Genomic DNA, 24,700 nt, shown 5'->3' on the forward strand with positions numbered 1-24,700 from the left:
TGGGCACTCCCTAGGCTCAACTCTTCACTTTAGCAAGGACTGTACTTCAAGCAGCAAGCTTGCAGCGCACACAGCACTTACAGAAGGATCTCCTTCCTCATAGTGTCCCTTCCGTTCCACTGCCTTTCAGTATGACTAGAGCTCCGAGCCTCTAAATCACTCTCTAGGCAGCTTCAGAGATGCCTGACTCAGTAATACGAATTACTGTGTATGTACAGGAGCTTAAGCAGCCTGAACAGGGCTCTTAATCTCTCTGCATCTCAGGATTTTGGTGTACTGGCTGGGGTAGAGTTAATTTTCTTCATAGTAGCTAGTATGGGGCTATGTTTTGAATTTGTGCTGAAAATAGCGTTGATAAATACAGGGATGTTTAAGTTAACTACTGAACAGTGCTTACACAGAGTTAAGGCCTTTTCTGCTTCTCGCCCTGCCCCACCCCACCAGTAAGTAGGCTGGGAGCACACAAGAAGCTGGGAGAGGACACAGCTGGGACAATTGACCCCAACTGACCATATGGGTTGCAAACAGGCAGGGGACAGAGTCAGATTGAAAAATAGAAGCTAGGTTCTGGGGGAAATTCAGACACCGAACAGTGTTTTCTTTCCAAGTCAGAACAAAAAGCCTAACCTCAAATTTTCTCATGTATTAAAATCCTGCTCACCCAATTCTAAATTTGGAAAAATTACAGCCTTTTATTTTACCAATAATGAAGTTATATTAGCTATAACAGCTACATCACACCAAAAGTATTTTCAGTTCAGCCTGTATATCTAATATAAGCATTGCAATGAAAAGATCTTTTTGAAATGTTTTGATAACAAAGACAGAAAGTTGAAATGACTTATTGAGACATTTTCTTGTTACTACTGACATGCTCCCATTTCAACCTGTCTAGTTTTCTGGTGAAAAACTCTTCCATACGTTTTTTTCCCAGGCAGGTCTACTCACTGTGCCCTTGTCAGACCAGTAATACTGGGCTGTGATCTGAGTTACACAGGTAACGGCTACAGAAATACAAGGTAAAACAACAAGAAGATTAACATAGCTTCTACAAAAGGGACTGATTAGTTCCTGAATATGCTGTAAATTCAATGTACTGGCTTAGGTTACTAAACTGCGTGGAAGCACACCACCAAGTCAAACTACTAGGCATGGAGACGCTTGAGACCTGCTAATAATAGTAAGCAGCTATTCTCCACACCACATAACTTGGAACCTCATTAATTCACAAGCTCTTATGTATTGAGGCAGGATTCTGGGGCAAAAAGTGGTAGATGACTACTTTCAATCACATTTTCAAAATGATTGAAAACAACTTTTTAAATAAGTATATACACAAGTTATCCATTTCAAAACAGGTAAAGTAGCAAGATAGAGATTTAACTTCTTTTAAATATTTTTTGCATTATTGTTCTGACACAGGCCTAAAGTCAAGTGTTCAGGTCATGAATTCGCAGGAGACGCTAAAGGGAGGCTCTTAATCAATTAAACCAAAAAAACGAAATATCTCACTATATACTCAACAATCCTAAAAAAGAAACAAAGGCAAGACTACTGCACGAAAAAGTAGGCAAGCACAGGCTCAGGTCATATCCACATTCACTCACAGGAGTAACCTGAGCATGTGTGAATGAGTCCAGAGTTGAACAGGCTCACTCTCACACTCAGAGTTATTCACAAGCCAAAGTGTTTGCAGCATCAGGAACCAGCAGAGACAGCATGGGATGCAGGTGCTACAAATCACTGTCTTGTCTTTGGAATATAATGTTTAAACAATTAATTCCTTGCAAGATATGCAGATGATGCATGCTACCAGTAGCCTGTTCTCTTAAAACTGGTTTAATAGAAGAAAATTTTCTTCAGGGTGGATTCACAGCCCACAGACCAGCTTATAAAGGATTTTTTTTTTTTTTTCCAACATGGATAAAAATGGCATTGCCAAACATGGGACTAAGACTAGATTACTGACAGCATCCAGGTGGCTGCAGGGAGAAGGAGATGTAAGAGGCCAGAACAAGTAAATCAGACAGATGTGTAGGGTCTCAAGAAGGAAAGGAGAGACACTTTAGGTATGAGGAATTAAACCACACAGAAATTCAAAATATAAGGGTGTGGGGAAGGAGATTTGTACGTAATGCCAGACAAGGAAGATGGTCCCCTTCCAGTTGTCTCTGTACTAACTTGAAACAACGTATCAGGACATCAGAAAGAATGATAAGAAGATGCAAAGGAATGCCCAAGAAAAGCACGTAAGAGATTTAGTAGTATGGACAATCATAAAAAGGACGGACTCTGAATGCAGCACAGAAGTGCAAAGCAAGGGACATGAAAGTAATGTTAACTTAATGGGAGCATTTTGGTGGCTGTCAATGGTTAAGTGAACAGTGGAAAAAAGAATATTTACAAGACAAGAGTAGGACTCTGGTTTTGTTCAAAACAGGAAGAAAAAGTTACGGCAAATAGTGAGGAGGTGGAAGACAGGATTTAGGAACCAGCATTTCAAGACATCAACTGAGGAAAAGCTTATTTGGACATATCAAAATAGAGAATATGGTTGTAGCCACAGGTTTGGATGCAATCACCTACAAAGAGATTATAGAAAGTGAAAGCTGAACCCGCATAGTGTAGGAGAGGTGAGAAGAACCCACTGAGGCAGAAACTGAAGGTACACATGACAAACCAGGATGATGCAATGCCTTGAAAATCATGGGCTATTTGTTCAGTCCCACCAACGCTAACACATATAATCATCACACTTCTTGTACACAGCAACAATCTGCACACACTCACAAATACAGATTTCCTTTCGCTAGAGGAAATCTGATGAGATAATGGAGGGGCATTATAGTACAGCCCATTCCCTTTTTAGCTCTAACAAAAAGAGAGACCTGCACCAAGATATCCTGCTGCTAAGTCTGCGTTCAATGCAACAACCTTCACACAGAATTGCCTTTGCACTCACTACTACATAGCAAGTGACATCATACAGAAGTAAGACTTCTTAACTATTAATAGATAACACTAATTTCAGTAAATCTCAGGACCTTAAAGCTATTTGCTTTCAAATTGCCAAGGCTGACTCCATTAAAAGCAGGAAATCACACGAGGTTTCCCCCCCCTAAAATAAAAGAAAAATAATTGTAGTTCTGGCATGACTCAGAGATGGAGCTAGATAGTTTAAACAAACACACAGCTGGTTAGCAACAACATGAAACTGTACGAATATAAATGCCATGTGCATCTATTATGTTATGTTCACATATACTTATGGGCTGAGATAGGTCCAGGCCACAGACCTAGATACAAACCTCACCTGGTTTGGAAAGTTGGCCTTGATTCAGGGTGAGTTGTGAGGCAGACAAGTAGATATACAAAGTTCAGAACCCAGCATGAACTCCGCAAAGGCAGGATGCGCTTGTATCTAATATTTTGGTTTGTGACTCTAGCCTTCAGAGTTCCATTTTCAGTGGGACCCATTTCAGCATTTTGTCACAAATCTTGATATTCACTGACCTGTCTGTGCAGGAGAATGAATTTATGGGGGTCCCCATCCGCCCAAGGAGGAAGCTGCACATCTCCCAGCACTGTTCCATCCTGCATGCAGCCTGTAGGAATTACAAAGGGAGAATTAGAAACAAGAATCACACACATTGCAAATAGGGACAACTTTTCTAGAACACCGAAATCAAAGGAAATTGAGGTGATTTCCACACATGCAGTTTCAGGTTCTACATCAAAAGTTTGTATTCTTGTAGCCTTATTTTAATAAAAATTGATCTGTCATTGCTAGAGAGCCTCATCAGTCCGCATAGTCCAGGAACCAACGCTCAAAATGCGATCTGGATCTTTTCCCTTGGCAGGATGCTAGAGCAGCAGGGGAGCACTGAAGTCCCTTCTAGAACTTACCAAGTTCAAAGTGATTCTCATTGGTTAGGAACTCTGGCAAGTAGAAGAATTCAGGGATGAGTTCCCTGACATCACTCATGTTGTCCCTTGATGCCGATTCCCATGTGCTCTTGACACTGTGAAACATCCTGTCTGCAACATCAAAACTCCCACCCTGTGAAATGGAGACAGACGAAAGACTTCAGTGTGAATATTCTGTTAAATAAAAAGCAGATGCAGAATCTTAGCCAATTCTGAAATAATCACCTCATCACATGTTTGATTAGGTGATATCTCAAGATCTGTCCCAGGTCTGTTTACTATGATCTTATATTAGGGACTGTCTTAGTCCTGGTTTGTAGATACGTAGGTTGCGAATACCATAAAGCTTGGAGTCTTAGCATAACTTGCAATAAGACAGAGACAAGTAGAAATGATCATGGGCAACTTGAGAATATCGGTGTACCAATTATTAACGTTTCTGAGGGCAATTCATTCCTTTCATAGAATCACAGAATAGTTTGGGCTGAAATGGACATTTAACAGTCATCTAGTCCAACCCCCCCCCGCAATAAGCAGGGATATCTTCAAGTAGATCAGGTTGCTCAGAGCCCTCTTCTACCCGACCTTGAATGCTTCAAGGGATAGGGCATCAATCACCTCTCTGGGCAACCTGTTCCAGTGTTTCACCACCCTTATTATAAAAAAAAAAAAAAAAAAATTAAAAAATCTTCCTTATATCTAGTCTAAATCTACCCTTTTTTAGTTTAAAACCATTACCTCTTTGTCCTATTGCAACAGGCCCTGCTAAAAAGTTTGTCCTCATCTTGTAAGTCCCCTTTAAGTATTGAAAGGCTGCAATAAGGTCTCCCTGGGGCCTTCTCTTCTCCAGGCTGAAAAACCCCAACTCTCTCAGCCTGTCCTTAGTCTCTAATTCTTCTACATGAGCTTTTGACCTGATTCCCCCCGCTTCCTCACCAGTCTCTCTGAACAGCCTGTAGCCATTCATAGCCACACTCCAGTCATGGGATTTGTCCCACCAAGTTTCAGTAACGGCAACTAGGTCACAGCTTTCTAGAAGCACAGCGGCTTCCAGCTCCTCCTGTTTGTTGCCCATGCTGCGTGCATTGGTGTAGAGACACTTTAGCTGGGCTGTCGTCTGTGCCACCTTCTTAGTGGAACACTCCTTAATTCCCTTGAGGTATGCCACTAGTGTTTCTGTCTTGGCTGCCATTACATCAGGAGCCCCAGGCTCATTTCTATAAGGCTTCAGGTGTGCTGCAGTGTAGCCAGCATGTCTCAGAACAACAGGCTGAGGGCCCTCGCTAGCACCCCATCCCTCTAACCTTGGCATGTCATCCCACAGGTTGTCACAGGCAAGCACGATATTATCTCCCTTCCCCCTTCAAGCCTGGTTTAAATCTCTGTCAGTGAGCCCCGCGCATCCCAAAGTGATTTGCAAACGGCGGACACAACTTGCATGTTTTCTCTTCAGTTGTGACCCAAATAGTTGTGAACAATCTTATGTACAATTCTTCTGAGAAAAACCTTTGGAGAAGCAGGGGGTACCACTGAAATAACATTCATCAGAACCAGGCAAGCAGGAAAGGCCCAGTGGGCAGGAGACTTCAGGGACTGGTCATTCCATATGGGAAGAAGGGACAGCATAAAGAGGGGAAAAAAGGAAGAATATCTGGGTCCCAAGCTGAACTGGTATGTAAAGAAGGAGAAAAACTACCTCACATCTTCAGATCATTTGCATATATTTAGTTTAATTAGAGTCAAACACTAGATGAAAGCAGCCTTATTAGACCAGGCCATTCTGAACTAAGGCCTCAAGTAGAAAGAAAAGGAAAATAAATGAATGAAAATAACTCGCCAAATGAAGAGAATTTGCCTTACATTCTAATGGGATTTCAGATACTGTATGTATTTGTGAAAATCCACGTTCACCTTTACATATGTATCCCTACTTCGAGTATGAAAGGATTTATTTTAACATAAAATTTCTACAATAATGGAAATAACCAAACAGACAGTTTTTGGAGATCATCTGAATGAGTTTGTCAGAATGAATAAGCTGTTTCAGAAGAAAATTGACTTTTTAACTGTATAAAGTGACAGAACCAAATTGTTTCTCAATACCTGGCTCAGGTACTGGCAGGAGTATAGCTGCCCAACTGCAGTATGCTCCCAGACTAATATAGGTGTTTCTCATTGGGGTTAATTAATTTGGATTATATGTCATGGGACATAACATTACATCCCACTGCCAGGGCTCAAGAGAGATTGCCAGAGATGGAACAAGTATGTTTAAATAGTTCTGCAGCGCAACAAAAATGTATGAACGACTGCTCACCCTCAACCATTCAATCGTCAAAGCTGTTTCACTAGGCAAACAGAACAAGCCAGCGGGACTGCAGACTGAGAACAGTAAAACCCAGAGGTGGTGCAAGAGTCAATCTGTTAATGGATATGAGTTGCAGTCAGGTTCTGTCTGTGGCTGACCTCTTGGGAAAACTTGATAGCTTTTGGTTAGTTTTCTCTCTGCCTGTAGACTGTTGCATGTGCCAGAGGAGGAGGATGCTGTCGTCCTGCACAGTAACAGTCAGCTGAAGCTGTGAACTGCAATCTATTAAATATGAAAATAACGTCTAAGCATCTTTATGCTGTAAGGACGGGATCCCACTCCCATGGACCAGATAAACCCTGAGCAGCAGTTCCCACATCACTTTCTGATGGTAAGAAACCATCAGACCCCCCCATTTTGACCCCCTCATTGCACATCCGTAATGCAACTCCTTTGGGTCTACAAACTCTGCTAAGCCTGGGAACTGCAAGTCAAGAAATAACTTTTGCCATATCTTTTGTTTGGGAGAAACTACCCTCATGGATAAGCTATCAAAACACAGAAGTCAATAAACCTTAAGTTCTGAAGCCCCATCTCCTTGCTTGTCTTTTGAAATAGACTCCCACTAAAAGCCAACACATATTCCAGATGGAAAGGCCCTGACACTGGTGAATTCTGACCAGCCTTTGGTCCAGCCTCATCTCTAAAGTGACAGCATAGTTCTGCTTTACTTCCTGGAATTTTATGTCCTTCTTCCTTAAACCACTGACAACTGTGAAGCCTTCCCACAGCCACTCAAGAGACTGAGTGAAAAAGTGGCTAATCACATGAGGAAGCCTAGCTGGAGTTAATCTGATGCACAAGGTCATCTTGTTCTTGATCATTATTAGGCAGGGACCCTCGGAGTCAAATTCAAATTGAAATTAAAACAGAGTAGAAAAAGGGCTATAAATAAATCAACAGCTAACAAGTATCTCATTGAAGCATATTAAAGGGCTTTGTATATTTAATCTGCACACAGCGCGCTGTGTCTGGTGGTGATTGATGCTTTTTCATCTTTTTTTGCAGCTTTTATGAGAGCTGATGGTAATCTCCTGAGAAACAATATGATTTGTAATAAAAAGATTACCTGTATTAAATAAAAATAATATATACATAGGAAATGCTGTTAGCGCGACAAATCTGGTTAAAGATATTACCACCACGAAAAAATGTGATTTTTTCCCTGGCTGTCTAATTCATTTTAGGGAAAAGTAATATCTTTAAAACTTAAGCCTGTATTATTTATAAAGGAAGCAATAACTGATTTTCCCATTTCCTATATTAATAAATTTATTTGCATATATTTATATCAGAATTAATGAGTTTTCTCTCTCTATGAATGCAAAAAACTGCACTGAAAGGGAAAAAGAGAATCAAGAATTGCTTTATGCCTTTAGAGTTGACAAACTCTTATGGCTTTTCTATAGCTAGATACAGTAAGTCTGTTTTCTTTCCTTTCAGTAGAGGCCTTACGCTGCCATCAGGAATACCAGAAAAACGTGCTTTTTAAAACTACAGTTCAGCAGGGTATATACAAAACAACTAGTCAAAGTGATCTCTAGAGAGAAGATAAAACTTACCATGTTTATAAAACTAAGCATCACTGATCTTTGGTGGCACTTTAAACCCGAAGACCTCGGAGTCTTGAGCCAGGCTTGATGAGGCTCTGAGCAATCTGATCTAGTTAAAGATATCCCTGCTTACTGCAGGGGGGTTGGACTAGATGACTTTTAAAGGTCCCTTCCAACCCAACACATTCTATGATTCTATCAAAGTGTTTCTATGAGGTGCTTACAAAGGTGCAAAGACTTACCATGTGCCCAAAGATACTGAGAAGTAATTACCTGCAGACAGTGGTTAAATGACTGCTCAAGAGTTAGTGACACAATGAAGATTAAGAACCCAATTCTCTATAGGTACCTTTGAGAAGTAAATACCAGGAAAGAAGATCAGCCTGCTAGCAGTGGGATAAGAATTCAAAGGGATAAAATCTGACTTGAATCAAAAGCAAGTGCCACCAATTACTGAGGGAGTGGGGTCCTAGAATGCCTTTCCAATGAAGACACTAAACACAGAAATGTTTGCTGCTTTTTTGTTGTGCTGAGACCAATTTCTGACTGGAATTTTAGGAGGTACATGACTAAGGTGAAGTGGAAGGTACCATACGACACCTGTCTGATGAGCCAGCTTTTAATCCATTCCAGCACAATACGCAAAGCACATACACACTGTTCTCCAGAGTCAGATCTCAATACACTTAAAAAAAGAAGTGAAATAATAAGGTTTTGTATGCTGCTGTACCCTTCCCTTACTAGAGGCAATGCTTTTTCACTGCCTTCCGTGGTCAAGCGCATATCAATTGTTTGACTTGAGAAACAGAATGGTACGCCAACATGAACTTTTCACAAGGTGTGCACCCAAGTTGTTGCATCTCCTTGTCATATGCATTGAGACTGGAAGTTTGCATAGCTTTTCCATTTTTTAAGATGCTGAGAAGCTTTCACAGCCCCCAACTCAGCACCCTTCCAAGGTCTTGGGTTTAGGAATACCCCTTTTCCAATCTGGTCTTGACTTGATCATACAGTTCTCAGGTCTGCTGTTTGCCTGACTGCATCTCACAGTTAGCAATTGCTACGCCACTATAGGACCAGTCACCTGAAGGAAATGACAGCAATGAGCTCAACTCAACATGCTGCAACATAAGAATGAGAACAGAAGAAGTTCAACAGTTTCAGTGGATCTACATCCAGACAAAATTTTGAGTTCTTCAGATCTCAGCAGCCTTTGAAGATAACTGTCCCCACAAAAACGCTGGTTACCCGCTAATCACACATAAACACAGTAGCTAAGCAGCTATTCAGACTGGGAACTTGTTATGTATGAGAAGTGTGTCAGCGAGATACAGCAGCCTTTGATGTTTACAACAAGGAATAACGGCTCCACAGTCATTCATGACTGCAGCTAACATATGGCTCACAGAGTGTGATGGTAACCATTGCCTCAGGTGGTTCACTAACCCATCAGCTACTGCTGGTAACAGCCAATATCATAGGGCTTATTACTTAATTAGCACAGCGCTTTATTTGTATTAGTTCATTAAAAAAAAAAAATGGAAAAAGAAAAAAAAAAAAAAAAAAGACCAGCACAACAGCAAAGAACTTGGAAAGCTGCAGGATGCATGGCCAGCCCTCACCGTACGTACAACAGTCTGAGTGTGAAATATTCTGGCCTAGCTGTCTCCCTTACATTGCTTCATAAGGACAGGCAGATTTCAGCAAGACATTCCTTAAAAAAATACACTTTTGAGGACCTGTCCTCCCGGTAGACCCTACTATAACACAACTCATATTACAGAGATAAGGGTAAAAACTGTCTGCTACGGCCCAAGTGTCTGTGCTTGTGTGTCACCAATGGCCTGCGCTGAGGAGGGCTGTCAGAAAATTTGGTGCCCCTGTATGCTGACCAGTTGGAAAAAGTAAGCACAAAATTCAGTTTCCATGACATTCAATTCCATGGTGAGTGCTTTTGGCACCATAAAACAGTGCCAAGTTCGGAACAAGCTAAAACAGTATATACCTTCTAGAGCACTAGATGTAGTCTCACCCGACTTCTCCTTCAGGGAGCTGGTCCCATGACCCTATCATTGCCAACCCATCAGAACCTGTGTGTCCTCATCTGGCCCAGGAATGCTCTTTAAGCAACCACAGCCAGCTCCAAGTGCATGCCTGTAGTCACTTGCCTGTATGGGCACTTGGGCTCAGAATACCTACCATGAAAGTCTCATCTGCCCTGAAGTCAGAAGCTTATGTTCAGACAGGTAGTAAAACATTGTCTAGGTGTTTACATGCCTCAGCTCTCACAAAATGCATCACAGGTCCAAAACTAAATAATCCTTCTCCCTCAGACAAACAACCCACAAATTCATCAGGCATCAATCATGCTCCCATTAAGATGTTTTCACTGAATTCAACAGACATAAAATAGAGACTTCAGTAAGCCCAGAGTCCACACAGAGTATACAGAAAATACCAAAAGAATTAATCCTCCTTCATTACACAGCCACTATAATGTGCTACATGGTTCAAGACAAGGTGTAGGAGGGGAACTACCTTGTCCCCTTACCTGCAGAGAACAGAAGGTCTGGGTAAATGGCTCCATTCGGACCAGGTAAGACGCCACTATAATTGCTGATGAATAGTGAGTACAGTAATGGCACTGGGCTGACAGGTCTCCTGGAAATTGGACACAAATCAGATTTCAGTGCAAAATATCACTATTTCAAACCCATAGCATCCAGTTACCACAGCACAACTAAATAGGGAGCAGGTCTTTAAAGCAGATGTGTTCAAGGATCTTTGAGCAAAAGTACACCTTGCATATTTGCATTAAATGTGCACAGTGACTACCAACTCTTTGTCTTCTTTTCTTGCCTTCCACATTTCATTTTCTAAAGAATAAGGCCTTTAACTTTCCAGACCATCCCCTTCTCCATTAGTACAAAAAAGGTCTTGATCTCCAGAGGTCAACAGCCTCAACGTCTTGTTTCCTTTTCTTGCAGTAGCTGTTAGCTAAGCTGCGTGCAGCAGTCTCCTACTAATGTGTGCAGCTTAGCTAACAGAGCAGTCTTTTCTAGGGAAAGTTTTTTTTCTCTAGCATCTCTTCCTGCCCAACAGAAGACAACAGAAAGCAGCAGTACAAGACACATAAGGCAGCACTTGCAGGACTCATTTCTCTTTGAATCCTCAACCAGTTTGTATCCAGAAGTGAGAGGATCTTCTTGGCATGGTGGTTCCCATAGCTCAGCTCTGGAAAGTTTTTGGGTGACCTTTTCCAAGGGATTCACCAGCATCCGCAAAGGCCTGAGGGGACTCAAGCCTCTGCTGCCTGTTACTCTCCTAAAGACTCACCCTCACTCTTCTCCACCTCATTGTAGCGCTGAATGAACTTGCGTTTCCTCTCCACAGTTTGTGCTCCCATGGGTTTTGACAGGTCCCGAAATGTATGGGGATTCGAAAGGTTTAGAGTCTGAAAAGCAAAACCAGCAAAGAGGTGGATTTTTAGATCCCTGAGTCATGTGACACTGATGACAGCTCAGTAACACTGGGTAGCAGCAAGGCTGTGTTGGAAGTTTGACCTATACAAGAAGGCCACAGACTCAGTACCAAAACACCCATCTCCAAAACTGGAATGGGACTTGGAAAGAGACGGGCAGCATATGCCACTGAAAGGACAGCTTGTAAAAAGAGCTTCACAAATAAAGGACCTGTCAGGTTGCAAATTGCTTTCAAGGCTTTTCTGTCCAAATCTCCTTGTCAAGGGCCACAGAAGCCTACCTCAAATTTTGAACCCTTGGTCTAGACCCCTCTGTTTCAATGGCATCATACAACATACCTTAGTATGGGTGCTATCATAGAAAGTACTGCAGCAAGCACTGACCTCGGAGTGATAGTCAGCGAGGACCCATGGAAACACAGGATACTGCATGTGATCATTGTAGCTGCGACCAGCCAATGTGTTCAGGTACATGAGGTAATCAAAGTTGCTGATCTCCCTCTTCTATCAGGAAAAGGAAACAAGCATTAAAATTTCCCAACTCCACCCCTGAAAACCATGCCTCAAAGGTACCCTCAGAGCCCTGTAGTTCCTAGGTCCACCAGGACAGGAATTATAAATAATGTAATCAATCACCCACTGCCACTCAGGTCAGCGCAATCTCTCTTATACAACAATCCATTCAACAGAATCTGAGTCTTCATTCTGGCTCTTCTTCAGACAGGCCATTTGTATTTGTCTATAATCACCCAGTGCTTTTATGCTGTATTTGCGTAACAGAGCACTTTTTCCCCAATTTAAAAATGAGCCAAATGCATGCAATGTGTATATTGGAAAATCCTGGACAACTGCCTCTACAGAAAAGGCTGCACAAAGTGCTAGATATAAACAAGAAAGTATAGATTTCTTCAATGTGCCTTGGGTCACCAAGATCAGGGGTACAGGAAAGTAAATGCATCTCTCAGCTCTGCAAAACATCTTGGAAAATGAGAGGTATGCTGATTTAGTTGTGCAGATCATCTGTGAACTGCCATTCAACTAGGTGTCCCTCTCTTGTCTCAGTTTAAAAACGTGCATAAAATCACACTTAATCTGCCAGACAGTAGCACCATACGTTTCACAGCAGAAGCAAAACTTCTGCAATAACCAGATGTAAATGCTCTGCTCCTCTTGCAAATAAACTCACCTCCAGCAGTGAGATAACAGCTTAGGCCTCGAAGTACATACGTACATATGCACATATCTGTGTGCAGACACAGGGGCAGGTGCTGATATTCTTTACTTAACCATATGCAGCCAAGATTTATCTTACCTGCCACTTCTGGAGCATTGTCTTCTCCCCTCCTGAGTGTTTCCTGCGGGGAATAAACATTTGATTGAAACAGCCTGCTTCATAACAAGAGAAATTCTGTACGTTAACATCTGTGCTCCCTTTGTCCCCTGCATTTGTCCCACAGAAATGAGAGAATACCAGGACTAGAATAATGTTGAGATTTCATCATTGATCAAATAATTCCAAAATCAGAGTGTCACCGGTTAAGTTAGTGCTGCACAATACAAATTTCATTGCTGCTTTTATTAGGAAGGAAGGCTCTGTCTGATGAACAGGGATGGCCTAGCTTCAGGTGGCTGATGAATTTATCACTGTCAGTTACTCTCCCTGTGACATGCTGACTCTCCCTAAGTTACTCACCAGTTTGCTCCTGAATGAAGTGCTATTTAAAGTATGATATCTAATTAAGAAAACAGAAGGAAGTAGGGTGGTGCTAAGGATGGATTCTGTTTGCTTTAAGACATAGCTGCAAACTGCAGTGCTGATGCCACATGGTAAACTGCAAGAATTCAGAAGCTGACTCACAGGCAAAGACGATGCCCCTGAAGCAGAGGCAGATGGACAGCTGGGGACAGCAACCTCCTCAGGTGTTCTGAGGTAAGCCACGCTGCTAATCAGTCTGTGCTCCTGGTCTCATCCCACTGTAGAGCTAGAGCGCTAGTGACAGGTACCATTAAGGCTGTCTCTTTCTATTCTGAAGCCTTATTCTCAAAGGCTCATGCTTTTCTGAAGCATTCTGAAAATACTAGCTTGAAAACAGAGGTGTGTCAGTCTCCATATCACAGATGTTTCTTTTTGCATAAAGAACTTTGAAACTAATGTAGTCCTTTAAAAAAATGTTATAAAAATGACAAACCATTTTTAAGTAATAGATTAAATATAGGTTTTCTACTTTCTTTGTTCGCAAAATGAAACTTTTTAATGAAATTTTAAACAAATAACCAACCAGATGAAGGCAGATTCTAAATAGGGGAATGCATCTGAAAATGTTAAAGGGTCAAAGGTTCTGAGCAAATAAAAGTAACATTTCAACTGCACTGAGCTAGAAGGTCTGTCACTGTCTGAAGGCCATGGACTTGTTCTTGTCAATTCCTAGAAACTGAAATGAGACAAGTGACAGCTTCTGGATTAAAGAAACTTTTGATCTGCCAAAGTAAACAAGGTTACTGACACGATACCATACTGGTGGTAGGAGATGCTTTTCCCTGTGAGTGTACAACTTTAAACTAATCCTAAAGTGCCAGCTCAGAGGCAGGATTACTGACTTCCTGAAGTGTAAGGAAATCAGTTCAGCCATAGATTATAAAACTGCTACAGGAATAACTAGTTGCTATTTTGCACTCTTGTGCTCTGTATTGGAAGACGCTAGAAAGCCACAAATACCAGAATGGTCTATGATCATTGCAGTTCTATTAAATTTGCACTGGTAAATTCTCGTAAAATATCTCTCATGATTATGAATTATTAGATATAAGGAAGAAATTCTTTACTGTGTGGGTGGTGAGGCACTGGAACAGGCTGCTCAGAGAAGTTGTGGATGCCCCATCCCTGGAAGTGTTCAAGGCCAGGCTGGATGGGGCTTTGAGCAGCCTGGTCTAGTGGGAGGTGTCCCTGTCCATGGCAGGGGGGTTGGAATTAGATGATCTTTAAGGCCCCTTCCAACACAAAGTCATTCTATGATTCTATGGTTACTTTACTGCCTATTCACTCCTGAACCAGTTAATAGTATACATAAAGGAAAAACACTACGGTTTACTCAACACAGTATTATATTCCTTGCTTAGGCACTCTCTTCAGAGAAAAGTGTGTATCTGAGGGAAGAGTTTTAAATAACCTAAGTAATAACCTATTCCATGAACAAACACGAAACCCCGGACTAATTCTAGCTTATGGTCTACAACTCCTACACTTTGTTTAGTTCTCCTGCTAAGCATACTAAACCTAACAATGACAGGCTATATTTATAGAAATCAGTCAAAACAAAAAAGGTGTAGTTTATATCTGATATGGGAAAATAGGATCTTCACTCTTTGTCCAAAAAAAATGAATAGGTTATATGATGGTCTAATTTGTAAATCAGAAGTCCATTGACTAGAATATAGTTATGGTGGTTTTGCATGCCCAGTCTGAGCCACACATAGCTCAAGAACGTAGGAATTTTAAAGTACAAAATATATCATGAGTGCTTACCCGTTACAATTCAGCCCTCTCACACTATATGTAGATTTCACAGAGCTTTGCCCCACTGGCCTTTGAAAGGTCTCCAACAGACATTTGCAACTCAGAGAGAGCATCTCAAAAGGATGGAACAGGATCAGAATTCCTGGCATTATCTGAAGTGTGGTTGGATTAGGGAGTTTGCCACAGAGGGATCAGGTTAGGTTCTTCCCTTTCCAGAGGGGCAGGCTCACTAAGACTGCCCGGGTTTATTTTGGATTTATGGCTGAGTTAGAAAGCAGGGGGTTATGTAATGTACAAACCTGCTCAATCCATCAGCCCTCCCACATTTTAAAGTCAGATTATTATGTAATACTATACACTGGACCAAACTGAGCCAGTCTGTGCGTATATTATGCAAATACACATATGTTGATTTGTGGGTGCCATGACCCTCTAGTGGAACTCTTGCTCTGCTTGTCACAAGCCCAAAACAGCTAATAAAGACTCTACAAGGGTCAAAACAATCCTCTCTCTGGCTGAAGCTGGTTGGAAGCTGCTACATAATTCAAAGAGGTTGATGAGTTCACCGCGTCATGAAAATACGCAAGGCTAAATGTAATCACTCCCTTGTAAGAGCCGTCCTTCTGGGTCTCAGGGGACCAGGCAGCATGCTCCGTCCAAGACCCCAGAGATCTGGAATTCTGCATTCTCCCTTGTCAACTCGTAGAGGCTTAGAACACGAATCGCATTACAGGCAGCTCAAGCCTATTCCTCCCCTCTGCTTGGTAATCAATCAGCATTCCTCCAGACAACACCTCTCTAGCCAGCACAGCAAAAGCTCAAAGTAGATCAACCACAGCTATCCAACCACAGTAAGTGCATTTAAAAATAAATAAATAATCAAGGGCTTGCTTGAAAAAGAAAGAAGTGTTTTATAAATGTAATTAACTAAACTTCAAGAGAGAGTGAAGTTATGTAAAGTCAAGAGAAGTACCTACATATTCGTCTACATCTAAATCTATAAGGTATTTGTAGGGCGCTAGCCATGGCAGAATCTAAGCATGATGTGTACTAATGATGATCCACTTTTGGCTACGCTATACATAAGTGATTTATTAGTCCCTCTTCCATTAACATCAGACTATGATCTCACTCTTGTGATAGCCAGTGCTTTCCATTTGCTAGAGACAGGTGGACCTCAACCCATTTGGAGATTCATTGCATATGAGAGAATCTCAAAGAATAAGATTTTGCCCCCACTGAAATTAGTACTAAAATTCCAATAAAGTTAATTGGGTTCTTAGACTTCACAAAGCTGCTTTCATTTTCTTTTTGTCTTCCATCCTCCAGACTTCATAAGTTTGCAAATCAGTGTTAAGGCTCTCCTAAAACCATGTTTCTTAAAAAAATCTTTGTAATTACCAGAAATATTGTGAGGAAAATCCTCTTCCTGGTAAGCCACAACCTAGGCCAAAGTCCTACTATTAGAAGAGGAAAGAAGAGGGGAAAAAGGGATGTGTCACAGCACACAAAAAGATGTTTCACAGCTTTTCCTGTGAAACCATCAAGTCTCTCTCAAACGTCAAAAAAGTGTTAAGTTAGATTACTTTAGAATAAAGCTATAGTGTCCTCCTTGTTTGATTGTTCCAGTCCACCTTCTGGGTATTCTTGCTCTTTTCTCAAAGAATACAGGTATAATACAAAATTTATAAATAAGTACAATATTAAAGTAGGGTTCCTTGAAGTAGGATGTCTTGAAGGGGCTACAGAGGGAGAAAGGAATCTCCCTCTTTTATGGAACACTGTTTGCACTGTGTGTATTCACCAAAGGGATAACGTTTCCACTGCAGACACACTTCAGGTCACAGAAGAAAAACATCATGTAAATTCAATTAATTTGTTGAGGTGAGCAGAATGTAATCTCCAACCCTGGAATCAGGCAAGCACATCAACACTATCAGCTTCTTTATGCCAATAATATCCCAGATCCATTATCAGCAAGAAAGGGACCTCAATGTTGCATCCCCTGTGAACAATACCTACCAGAAAATACACAGCTATTTCTCTTTCATAGTTCTTTTTTTTCCAGATACTATTTTGAAATTATTGCAACCAGTTACTAAAAGCTTGAGCTTGGTAGCCCCAGACATAGAGACAAATTCCAATAAATTCACATCTTACAAAATGGAAATTGTTGTACCAACTGTTTTGAAGGGTCACAGATAGATTAACATGAACTGCAGCTCATATCTATCCTCTCTGCTGCACTGTTGAACGAGCCTTCCCTCCTGTGTCCATGTCTATGCGATACCGAATGTGCTAAGGATGGTATCACAAATGTTGTGAGTGCATGCAGGAGATACATACAAGTATCTCACACTGTGTTACAGCCAAGTAAAATGAAATAGCCACATGACTAAAATGGACAGTTAGGACAACGTTAGAAGCTGACGAACAGCTTCTAACCAGGTCCAGATGCTTTTTCTTTCTGCATAATTTGAAATCTAACATTTCAGGCACTGCATGCCGTTCAGCTCTTTTCCCTCCAGCTTGAACATGCATGCTGGAATCAAACATTATGCTAATGATCTCCAAGGACATAGCATTGCTGTTGCTTAGGAACAGAAGTTTCACAGGCTCTGGAAGGAGAACTGAATAGACCCTGGAGCTGGGGAACTCCTTTTTGCCACTCCTCCTCCTCCCTGCACACTCACATACACAAGTTTCTTGAAGGGCTGCCACTTTCTGTCAAGGAAGTATGATTCAGCATTTGCAGGACTGTGCAAAGGAAATTGTCCTGTGCTCCCCACTCACAGGTTTATTTACAGACTGAAAGACCAATTCGTTACTCAAAGAAGAGTAGACAGAAGACGACTGCACAGTAACAGACCATGAAGTTTCATCCCACACTACTGAAAAAAACAAGAAACTTGTGACATCTGTACCTCGCCTTCTAAGTCTTCCTAGCTGCTAGCTGGTAAGATTCTATGCAGGGGGGCAGTCTGGCAGAATTGTTAAATGAAACAGTGTTTTTGTCTATTCTTGGTGGGCCTTGGTTTTATAAGTGACCTTGTTTTGAAGTGATCTAGAAGAATAAGAAAATTAAGGAAGGAAACCTCTCTCTATCTATTTGCTCATGGCAGGATTTAGTCCAAGCCTTCCTGTTAGCAAGGGACTGCATTTAAGATGGTCAGTGAATTAATCTCTGTTCCACAACAGGTTTTATCCAACAACAAAGAAATGGTAACAGGCTTGTAAGCAGGGAAATAAAAATGTACCCTAGCTGGAACTGCTTGGCTTCATGTAAAATCATTTCACTGCATGAATGCTGGTTTTAAGCTTTATATAAAAGTATTTCCACAGAGCTACTCCATGGGTGAATTAGAATGTGTCACCTCACTGCTTTCCTGCCCCAAGAAAGCTGTAGGGCATGCATAGCTCTGCTGGGCTTCGCAAGCCTGCTCTGCAATACACAGATTTCTAGGAGGAAAGATAGAGGTAACTTTTCTCACAGACTAGTTCAAGATGGGATCAAGATGGTTCTGTACAGCTTTGGGTGCAGTGAAGTAGGAAGCAGCAACCTATGGGAGGAAAGGAACAGGCGGAACCACAGAGGAGGAGGTCCTGAAACACCCAGTGTCACAGGCAGAAGGCCTGTTCTGCTCCTGCCAGCCCTATGTTGAGAAAGGAAGAAGAAAGGTTCAGGTAGAAGAGACTGCATCATCAGGGTCCAAATCTGTATTCTTCTAGAATCAGATCTCCTTCTTCGGACAGGCTTAAACTACAATGGGTCATGACTGGACCCTGTGCAAGTGCTAAAGTGCTCCAATCCTTTCTTGCCTCAGAGAGACATAGACAGTCCTAGTCCTCATGCGCAAGGTCTGTTCCCTCACTACAGCTCCCAGCAACACAGAGGACCACAGACAGCACAATGCCCTTGACACACATTTCCTATTAACTTCTGTATCAGGTCAGCCTCAAAGCTCTGGGCCTCTGAAACACTCCTAAAGCTCTGAGGTTAGCCCAGGGCTTTCAAAAGACCAATCCAGACCAAAAATTTTACCAAGTGTGGATAAAAGGGGAAAGAGTTTTCTAGTCACAGTGCTCTTTAGTGAGACCTTATCACATAGAAATGCAGCACCCTGCCCTTGGACAACAACTGGCTAGCAACTCAGAGAGTGAACGCGGCAGTGGGGTGCGGGTTCAAGAGAAAATGAGTAAAGAGAGTTCCCTCTCATCATCATTTTTTCTTAGGTAATAGGGCAACACAAGTACCTCTCCCTCTGCTATCCCAGGAGATACACTGTGAGCATGAGATCAAACAGGCATAATTAACATTTACAGCAAGGAGGGCTCCTGCAATTCCTGAATTTTTAATATCAGTGGCTACGGAACTGGAGCCCTCTTATGCAGAGCTGAAGAAAATGAGACGTGGCTAAGTAAGTTCCATTATCTCCAGCTACAGCCCTGTGAAACACTGATAATTAGTTTACAAGCATGCAGAGACAAGAGAGTTATTCATCCCCTTCAAGCTGTCTACTGCGCTGTGGTGTTTCTGCAGAACTCGAACACTAATCCCTATCTTTGGGACTGAAAATCACGTTTTTGTAAGTTTTAAACATAGCTTCCACTTTTAACCCAAAGGAAATAGCACTTGGAGAGTGTGAGCACTCCCTAGGGACTCATGTTTTCCTGATCAGAGCATCTTAGAGGTCCACAGTAGTATTAAAAAAAAAAAATATCACTAAATGAGGTGGTTAAATCTCCTTGAAGCCTGGGCATCACACAGAGAGATCTGCCTTGAGGAAAATTACACTGATGTGTCTGTTTGGACTCCTTAAAAATTTCAAAGGTCCAGGTTCAAACTTTGTTACAGGTTGGCAAGGTGTATTGACAGAAAAGCACCCAAAGCCAAAAGGTCAAACCACTGTTATTCCTGACAAGCCTCCAGCACTCAACCGTCTACACCAGGCTCCCTCTAGTGCTCCCAGGCAGGCACAGCACAGAGGGACACCAGCACTGGGAACCAGCATTAACAGCCAGACTCAGCACAGGCTGAATTTTTGTCCAGGTGGTATTTTTAAGAAAGGAAACTGTTTGGGATCAATGTTTTCCCCTCGGAATTTAAATGAAAAGTAACAGGAAAAAAAACTACTAGAAACTGAACAGAATTTTTTTCTTTCTCAGAGTTTTAAAGATGTTTTTAAAAGCACTTTAAAAGAAATTATCATTTTGAATTTAGAAAAAAAATATGTATTTTTCCTTGAAGCTTCCTTTCATTTTTTTAAAAGGCATACGTGGCTGAGAAACTTCGAAGTTCACTGGTCAACTCATCCAACACAAAATTCAAACAAAGAGAAAGTTGGATCCAAAAATCACCAGTTTCACATCAACTGCCGGAAGCAGTAAGTCTCTTTGCATCCTCCCAAAGCGTGAGGAAGCTGCCCTGCAGATCTTTTTATGAAGCATGGTAGTCACCCTCTGTGCACCAGTAAGGGACTTAGGATGTCCTGAATCAGCAGTAGGGCTCTGGCATTTCCCATGCAGCTGAACTTTATCTTCAGAGAACTGCCAACAAGAATATTGCATCAGATCCTTAAAATGAGTGAATTGTGATTAAAAAAAACCCTATTGTTTTGATCTCCAGAACTTCCTACCTACTCCTGGGCAAATTATTTAAGCTAACATCAACAAAGGTGGAAAAAGTGCTTAATTTTCCACCGTAGAGTACTTTGCCTCAGTTATCAGTCTACATTATGGAAAGAATAGTATTGATATTGACCCTGGGACACCATAAGGTTAAATAGGGCAAACAGCGAGAGGCCTTCAGACATAACAGTAATAGGACCCTGTAAGTGCTGTGGGGGTGACATACACAGAGAGATTTAACTGTTTAAATATTTTTATACAAAATAACAAAGATTAAATTTTGGAACATACCCTCTGGGCAAGACTGACCCCACTGTGCTGCTTCCAGGATTTTCTGAAGCATCTGCCTCATTACAGAGCTCCCAGGAGGGTGGGTGGTAACTGGCAGAGATCCCCCTTGCTTTTGCATTATTTTTGGCTATGGCATGTAATTGAAAAGGAGCCTGAGCTTCCCCTTCATGTATTTGCACATGATTAATGAGTAGCCAAAAAGCCTGAAGGGTTTGTAATGAAGCCTTTGTAATAGTGAAACGTATTGTAGACAAATCCATATTTTGTCCCAAACAATCATTCATCAAAGCTGCAATTTGACTCTTCACAATTAAATGCCAGAGCACCCAGACCATCCTGAGATTAGCCAGCTGTAACCCATGCTCCTCTCTGCGCTCTGGCTGAGAAGGACATTGTCATCCATTTCCAGGGAATCAGCCTGTTTCCTTTGTCACTAGCCATAATTAGCACCTGTATTTGATGGCCTTCGATTAGTGAGAGAGAGATAGCCAAACCTGAGACTACAGTGGACTACCACTCATACAGGTCTCAACTCAAAGCACACAGCATATGCTGAGCATCAGTATGAGTCAAAAGTCTGACCAGAACACCTACACGCATTTTTTGAGGGCAGGGCATCTTCACAGTGGGAGTCCATCTATCCCACAGCACGGATGAAAAGACAAGGTTAGAGTACCCAGAGTCTGTCCTTGAAAGTACAGAAGATACTCGTCAAGGCCTGGTTTTGGTTCAACGTGTCATTAAGCAGCACTGACACAGACCCCCCGTTCCAGTCTGCCCTGCAGGTGATATGTGAACTGCAAGCAGTCCTGACAAATTTGGAAGCCCACTATGTTCCTGAAGTCCTGGTTAAAACAAGACCCTTAATCATTTGCTTTAAATATTTGATCTTTCAGTAGCATCCAGAGCCCAAATCTCAGGTTCGTTAACCAGGATGTTTAACCAACCTGTCAACAGATGCCAGGCCTGGAAAGAAGGCAACCTGTTAGTCTGGTAGAATAAGTACAATTTTGGGTAGCTTCTTTTAGTGCAATCCCTAAGGACTGCGTTGAGACCCATAATACATTTTGCTTAGGTCCTCAAATGGCTGATGGATAACAACACATTTCATTCAGTTTCATTACATGCTGAGCTCAAATTAGTATTTAGGGTTGAAAGACAGCAAATTTCTCCTACTTGCAATTTCACCCTGTGATGCAATATAGGTGTTACAATGCAATAAAATTATATTGTCAATTATTAGAATTTCACATACTCAAAATATTTTCAGGAAGAACATTCAGAGTTGCAGCTCCAGGGTTGAAAACTCCTGACCTTATAAAGAGACTTCTAAAGAGTCCGGTGGTCACACGTTAATATATAACTAAGCAATTATTTTGTTTTTAATTAGGGAGTAACAGCCACTGTTTTCAAAGGCTTTACACTGAAGTTCCCACACTTCATCGAGAGGCTGGTGTGTCTGTCTGTCTCTCAGTGGACAGATGGCCAAGGGGAAAGCAAAAGGTCCAAAAGGGAAGAAGATCACCTTGAAAATTGCCAAAAATTCCATCCGTATAACTCTTGATGGAGGACGCCGTCTTGACTTAAGCAAGATGGGTATCACCACCTTCCCCAAGTGCATTCTGAAACTGGCTGACGTGGATGAACTTGATTTGAGCAGAAACATGTTAAAAAAGATTCCAAGCAGCATCCAGAAGTTCCAGAAACTGCGCTGGCTGGACCTGCATAGTAATCAGCTTGAGGAGCTGCCCGAGGCAATAGGTACACTTCAGAACCTTTTCTACCTGAATGTATGCAACAACAAGCTGACCACCAAAAATCTGCCAGAAGGGTTGAACCTTCTCAAGAACCTGCATATTCTCAACCTTGGTTTGAACTGTCTTGACAGTATTCCTACCAGTCTTGGGGCTCTAAGGGAACTTACCGAGATAGGTCTCTTTGACAATGCCTTGACCACCATCCCAAACAGTGTGAAAAAGCTCCCCAAGCTCAAGAAGCTGAATGCAGAAAGAAACCCTTTCCCGGATTCAACAAAGCAAGTGGAGCATGCCGACTCCATCAAATGTGTAGAAATGCTCCACTTAGTACAAGAGAAAGACCTGTGCTCTTCTTGCCTGAAGATGTGTATGGATGAGAGGGACAAGCTGAACAAGTTAATGAACGTGACACCCAGCTGCTTAAAGAAGCCAAGTTTCCCTTTACTCCTTACACCCAATTCTACTGCAAAGGATAACCAAGAAGAATGGAGATTAAGAGACAATCTACCAAGACATTCCACAGACCATGTCCCATGAAATCCAGCCCAAACTAATAAAAAGCTGACCTCCTTCCTCCTCCCTTTTCCTGCAGTTCTCTTCCTTTAAAGATCTATGCAGTTTTAGATGCAGCAGATCTGTGTGGTCTCTAAATCAAAATCCAACTAAAACAGATCTACATTTGGGAAAGGGTGCATTTGGGAAAGGAAGGACTATTCCCTAACGTATGTGCCTGTTCCTACATGTTGTCCATGTTTGGGTTTTGAGGGTTTTTTTGGTCTTTTGTGTATGCATGTGTCCAGTGAAAGAATCTTCAAAAAGTTTTTCTGGTAACTCCACTCCCACTTCTGAGCCCCAAACATTACTCCTGTTCATTTTCAGAGAGTGAGACACAGTTAAACTAGTCTCAGAAAATACCATTTGGAGGAACAGGAATATACCTCGGAACTTTCTGCTGCTGGTAGTTGCCACCAACCCCTCAGAGAATCTCAGATAGGCACTGTCAGTGTAGGAACCATGAGCCCGTTCCAATTCAGCAAATGCAGTAGACACAAATATTATGCTCAGGAGTAACTAAGCAGTGCAAAAAAAAAAAAAATAATACGCTAAGAGCTAAACAGCCAGTGATCCTGTTTGCCACCAAGGTGCCAGACTCTGCTTAAGCAAGTTCTCTGGGATTTTGGGTGCTACACTTGAGTGCAGTGATCTCTAACTTGCACAGTAAAATCAACGCCACTATAACATGCCAAAACATCCATGTGTACATCTATCACCGCCTGCTCTAACCACACAATAAAGAAGCCATTACGCAGAAGCATTATGGATTAGCTCTAACCTCTCTTCACTGTCTCTTTCCCACACTAACCATCTGTGTAGATTTTACCAATAAAGTCACATTAATGAGGTAATAATTATTAATCAACTATGCATAGTCAGCTACTCAACACATTCTTCATGTCTTCATACTGTGGATACTGTACGCTAGAATGCTTTTTGGCATTTTGGGGACACCTTTGAATCTTTAAAATAGGAGGCACAAATAGGTAAGCTTCTAGATGCTTTTTTTAAAGGTGAAATTGTTATCTACAGTTATCCAGTGTTTCATATGTTTTGGTTTACCTTATATTCAGGGACTCTTCTGTTATCCCCTTTGACTTCAAAGCAGGTTGGAAAGAGCAAAATCTATAGGAGATATGAAGGGTCACATTACAATTATTTAAATAGTTATCCGTATACATCACATGTACATATATTCTATGTCACATCCTGAAGGACACCACATTTCACTGACATTCTAACTCAGGACAAAGCTGCAGGACAACACAGCAAAAGCACACATTTAATATTAAGGAGTTGCCTATGGGCTGGATAAAAGTAGTTTCTTTCCCAAGTAGGGCCTCAAATTGATATATAGTGCTATGGACTTATGATCAGGTGGTTTAAGGTTCTACTAATTAAAGCCAGAGAATAAGAACACACTGCCCTGGTTTCAACTGGGATAGAGTTAGTTTTCTTTCTAGCAGCTGCTGTGTTTTGGATTTAGTATGAGAATAATGCTAATAACACATTGGTTTAGTTATTGCTAAGTGATGTTTACATTAGTCAGGGACTTTTTCAGTTTCCCACAGAAGCTGAGAGGGAGCATAGACAGGACAAACTGGCCAAAGGAATATTCCATACCAT

The 24,700-nt window shown here is 41.6% G+C and overlaps 2 protein-coding genes across 3 annotated transcripts in view; one reads left to right on the forward strand and one right to left on the reverse strand.

Moving 5' to 3' along the window:
- WDFY4 (WDFY family member 4) overlaps positions 1-24,700 on the reverse strand; it is a 154,683-nt gene that overhangs the window by 18,236 nt on the left and 111,747 nt on the right. For both annotated transcript variants that reach the window (XM_063338069.1, XM_063338068.1), the window contains 7 exons: positions 24,137-24,199; positions 12,642-12,684; positions 11,714-11,833; positions 11,185-11,302; positions 10,400-10,509; positions 3,907-4,060; positions 3,514-3,605 (listed from right to left, as the gene is read on the reverse strand). In XM_063338069.1, the coding sequence (XP_063194139.1) occupies positions 3,514-3,605; positions 3,907-4,060; positions 10,400-10,509; positions 11,185-11,302; positions 11,714-11,833; positions 12,642-12,684; positions 24,137-24,199 (700 nt within the window). The remainder of the gene's footprint in view (positions 1-3,513; positions 3,606-3,906; positions 4,061-10,399; positions 10,510-11,184; positions 11,303-11,713; positions 11,834-12,641; positions 12,685-24,136; positions 24,200-24,700) is intronic.
- Positions 17,699-23,086, forward strand: LRRC18 (leucine rich repeat containing 18). The gene is made up of 2 exons (XM_063338072.1): positions 17,699-17,799; positions 22,153-23,086. Exon 2 carries the CDS (start codon positions 22,244-22,246, stop codon positions 23,054-23,056), a length of 813 nt encoding a protein of 270 aa, XP_063194142.1. The 5' UTR covers positions 17,699-17,799; positions 22,153-22,243; the 3' UTR covers positions 23,057-23,086.

The sequence above is a fragment of the Chroicocephalus ridibundus genome, chromosome 6 (assembly GCF_963924245.1).
Source record: "Chroicocephalus ridibundus chromosome 6, bChrRid1.1, whole genome shotgun sequence".
In the NCBI taxonomy this organism is placed as follows: Eukaryota; Metazoa; Chordata; class Aves; order Charadriiformes; family Laridae; genus Chroicocephalus; species Chroicocephalus ridibundus.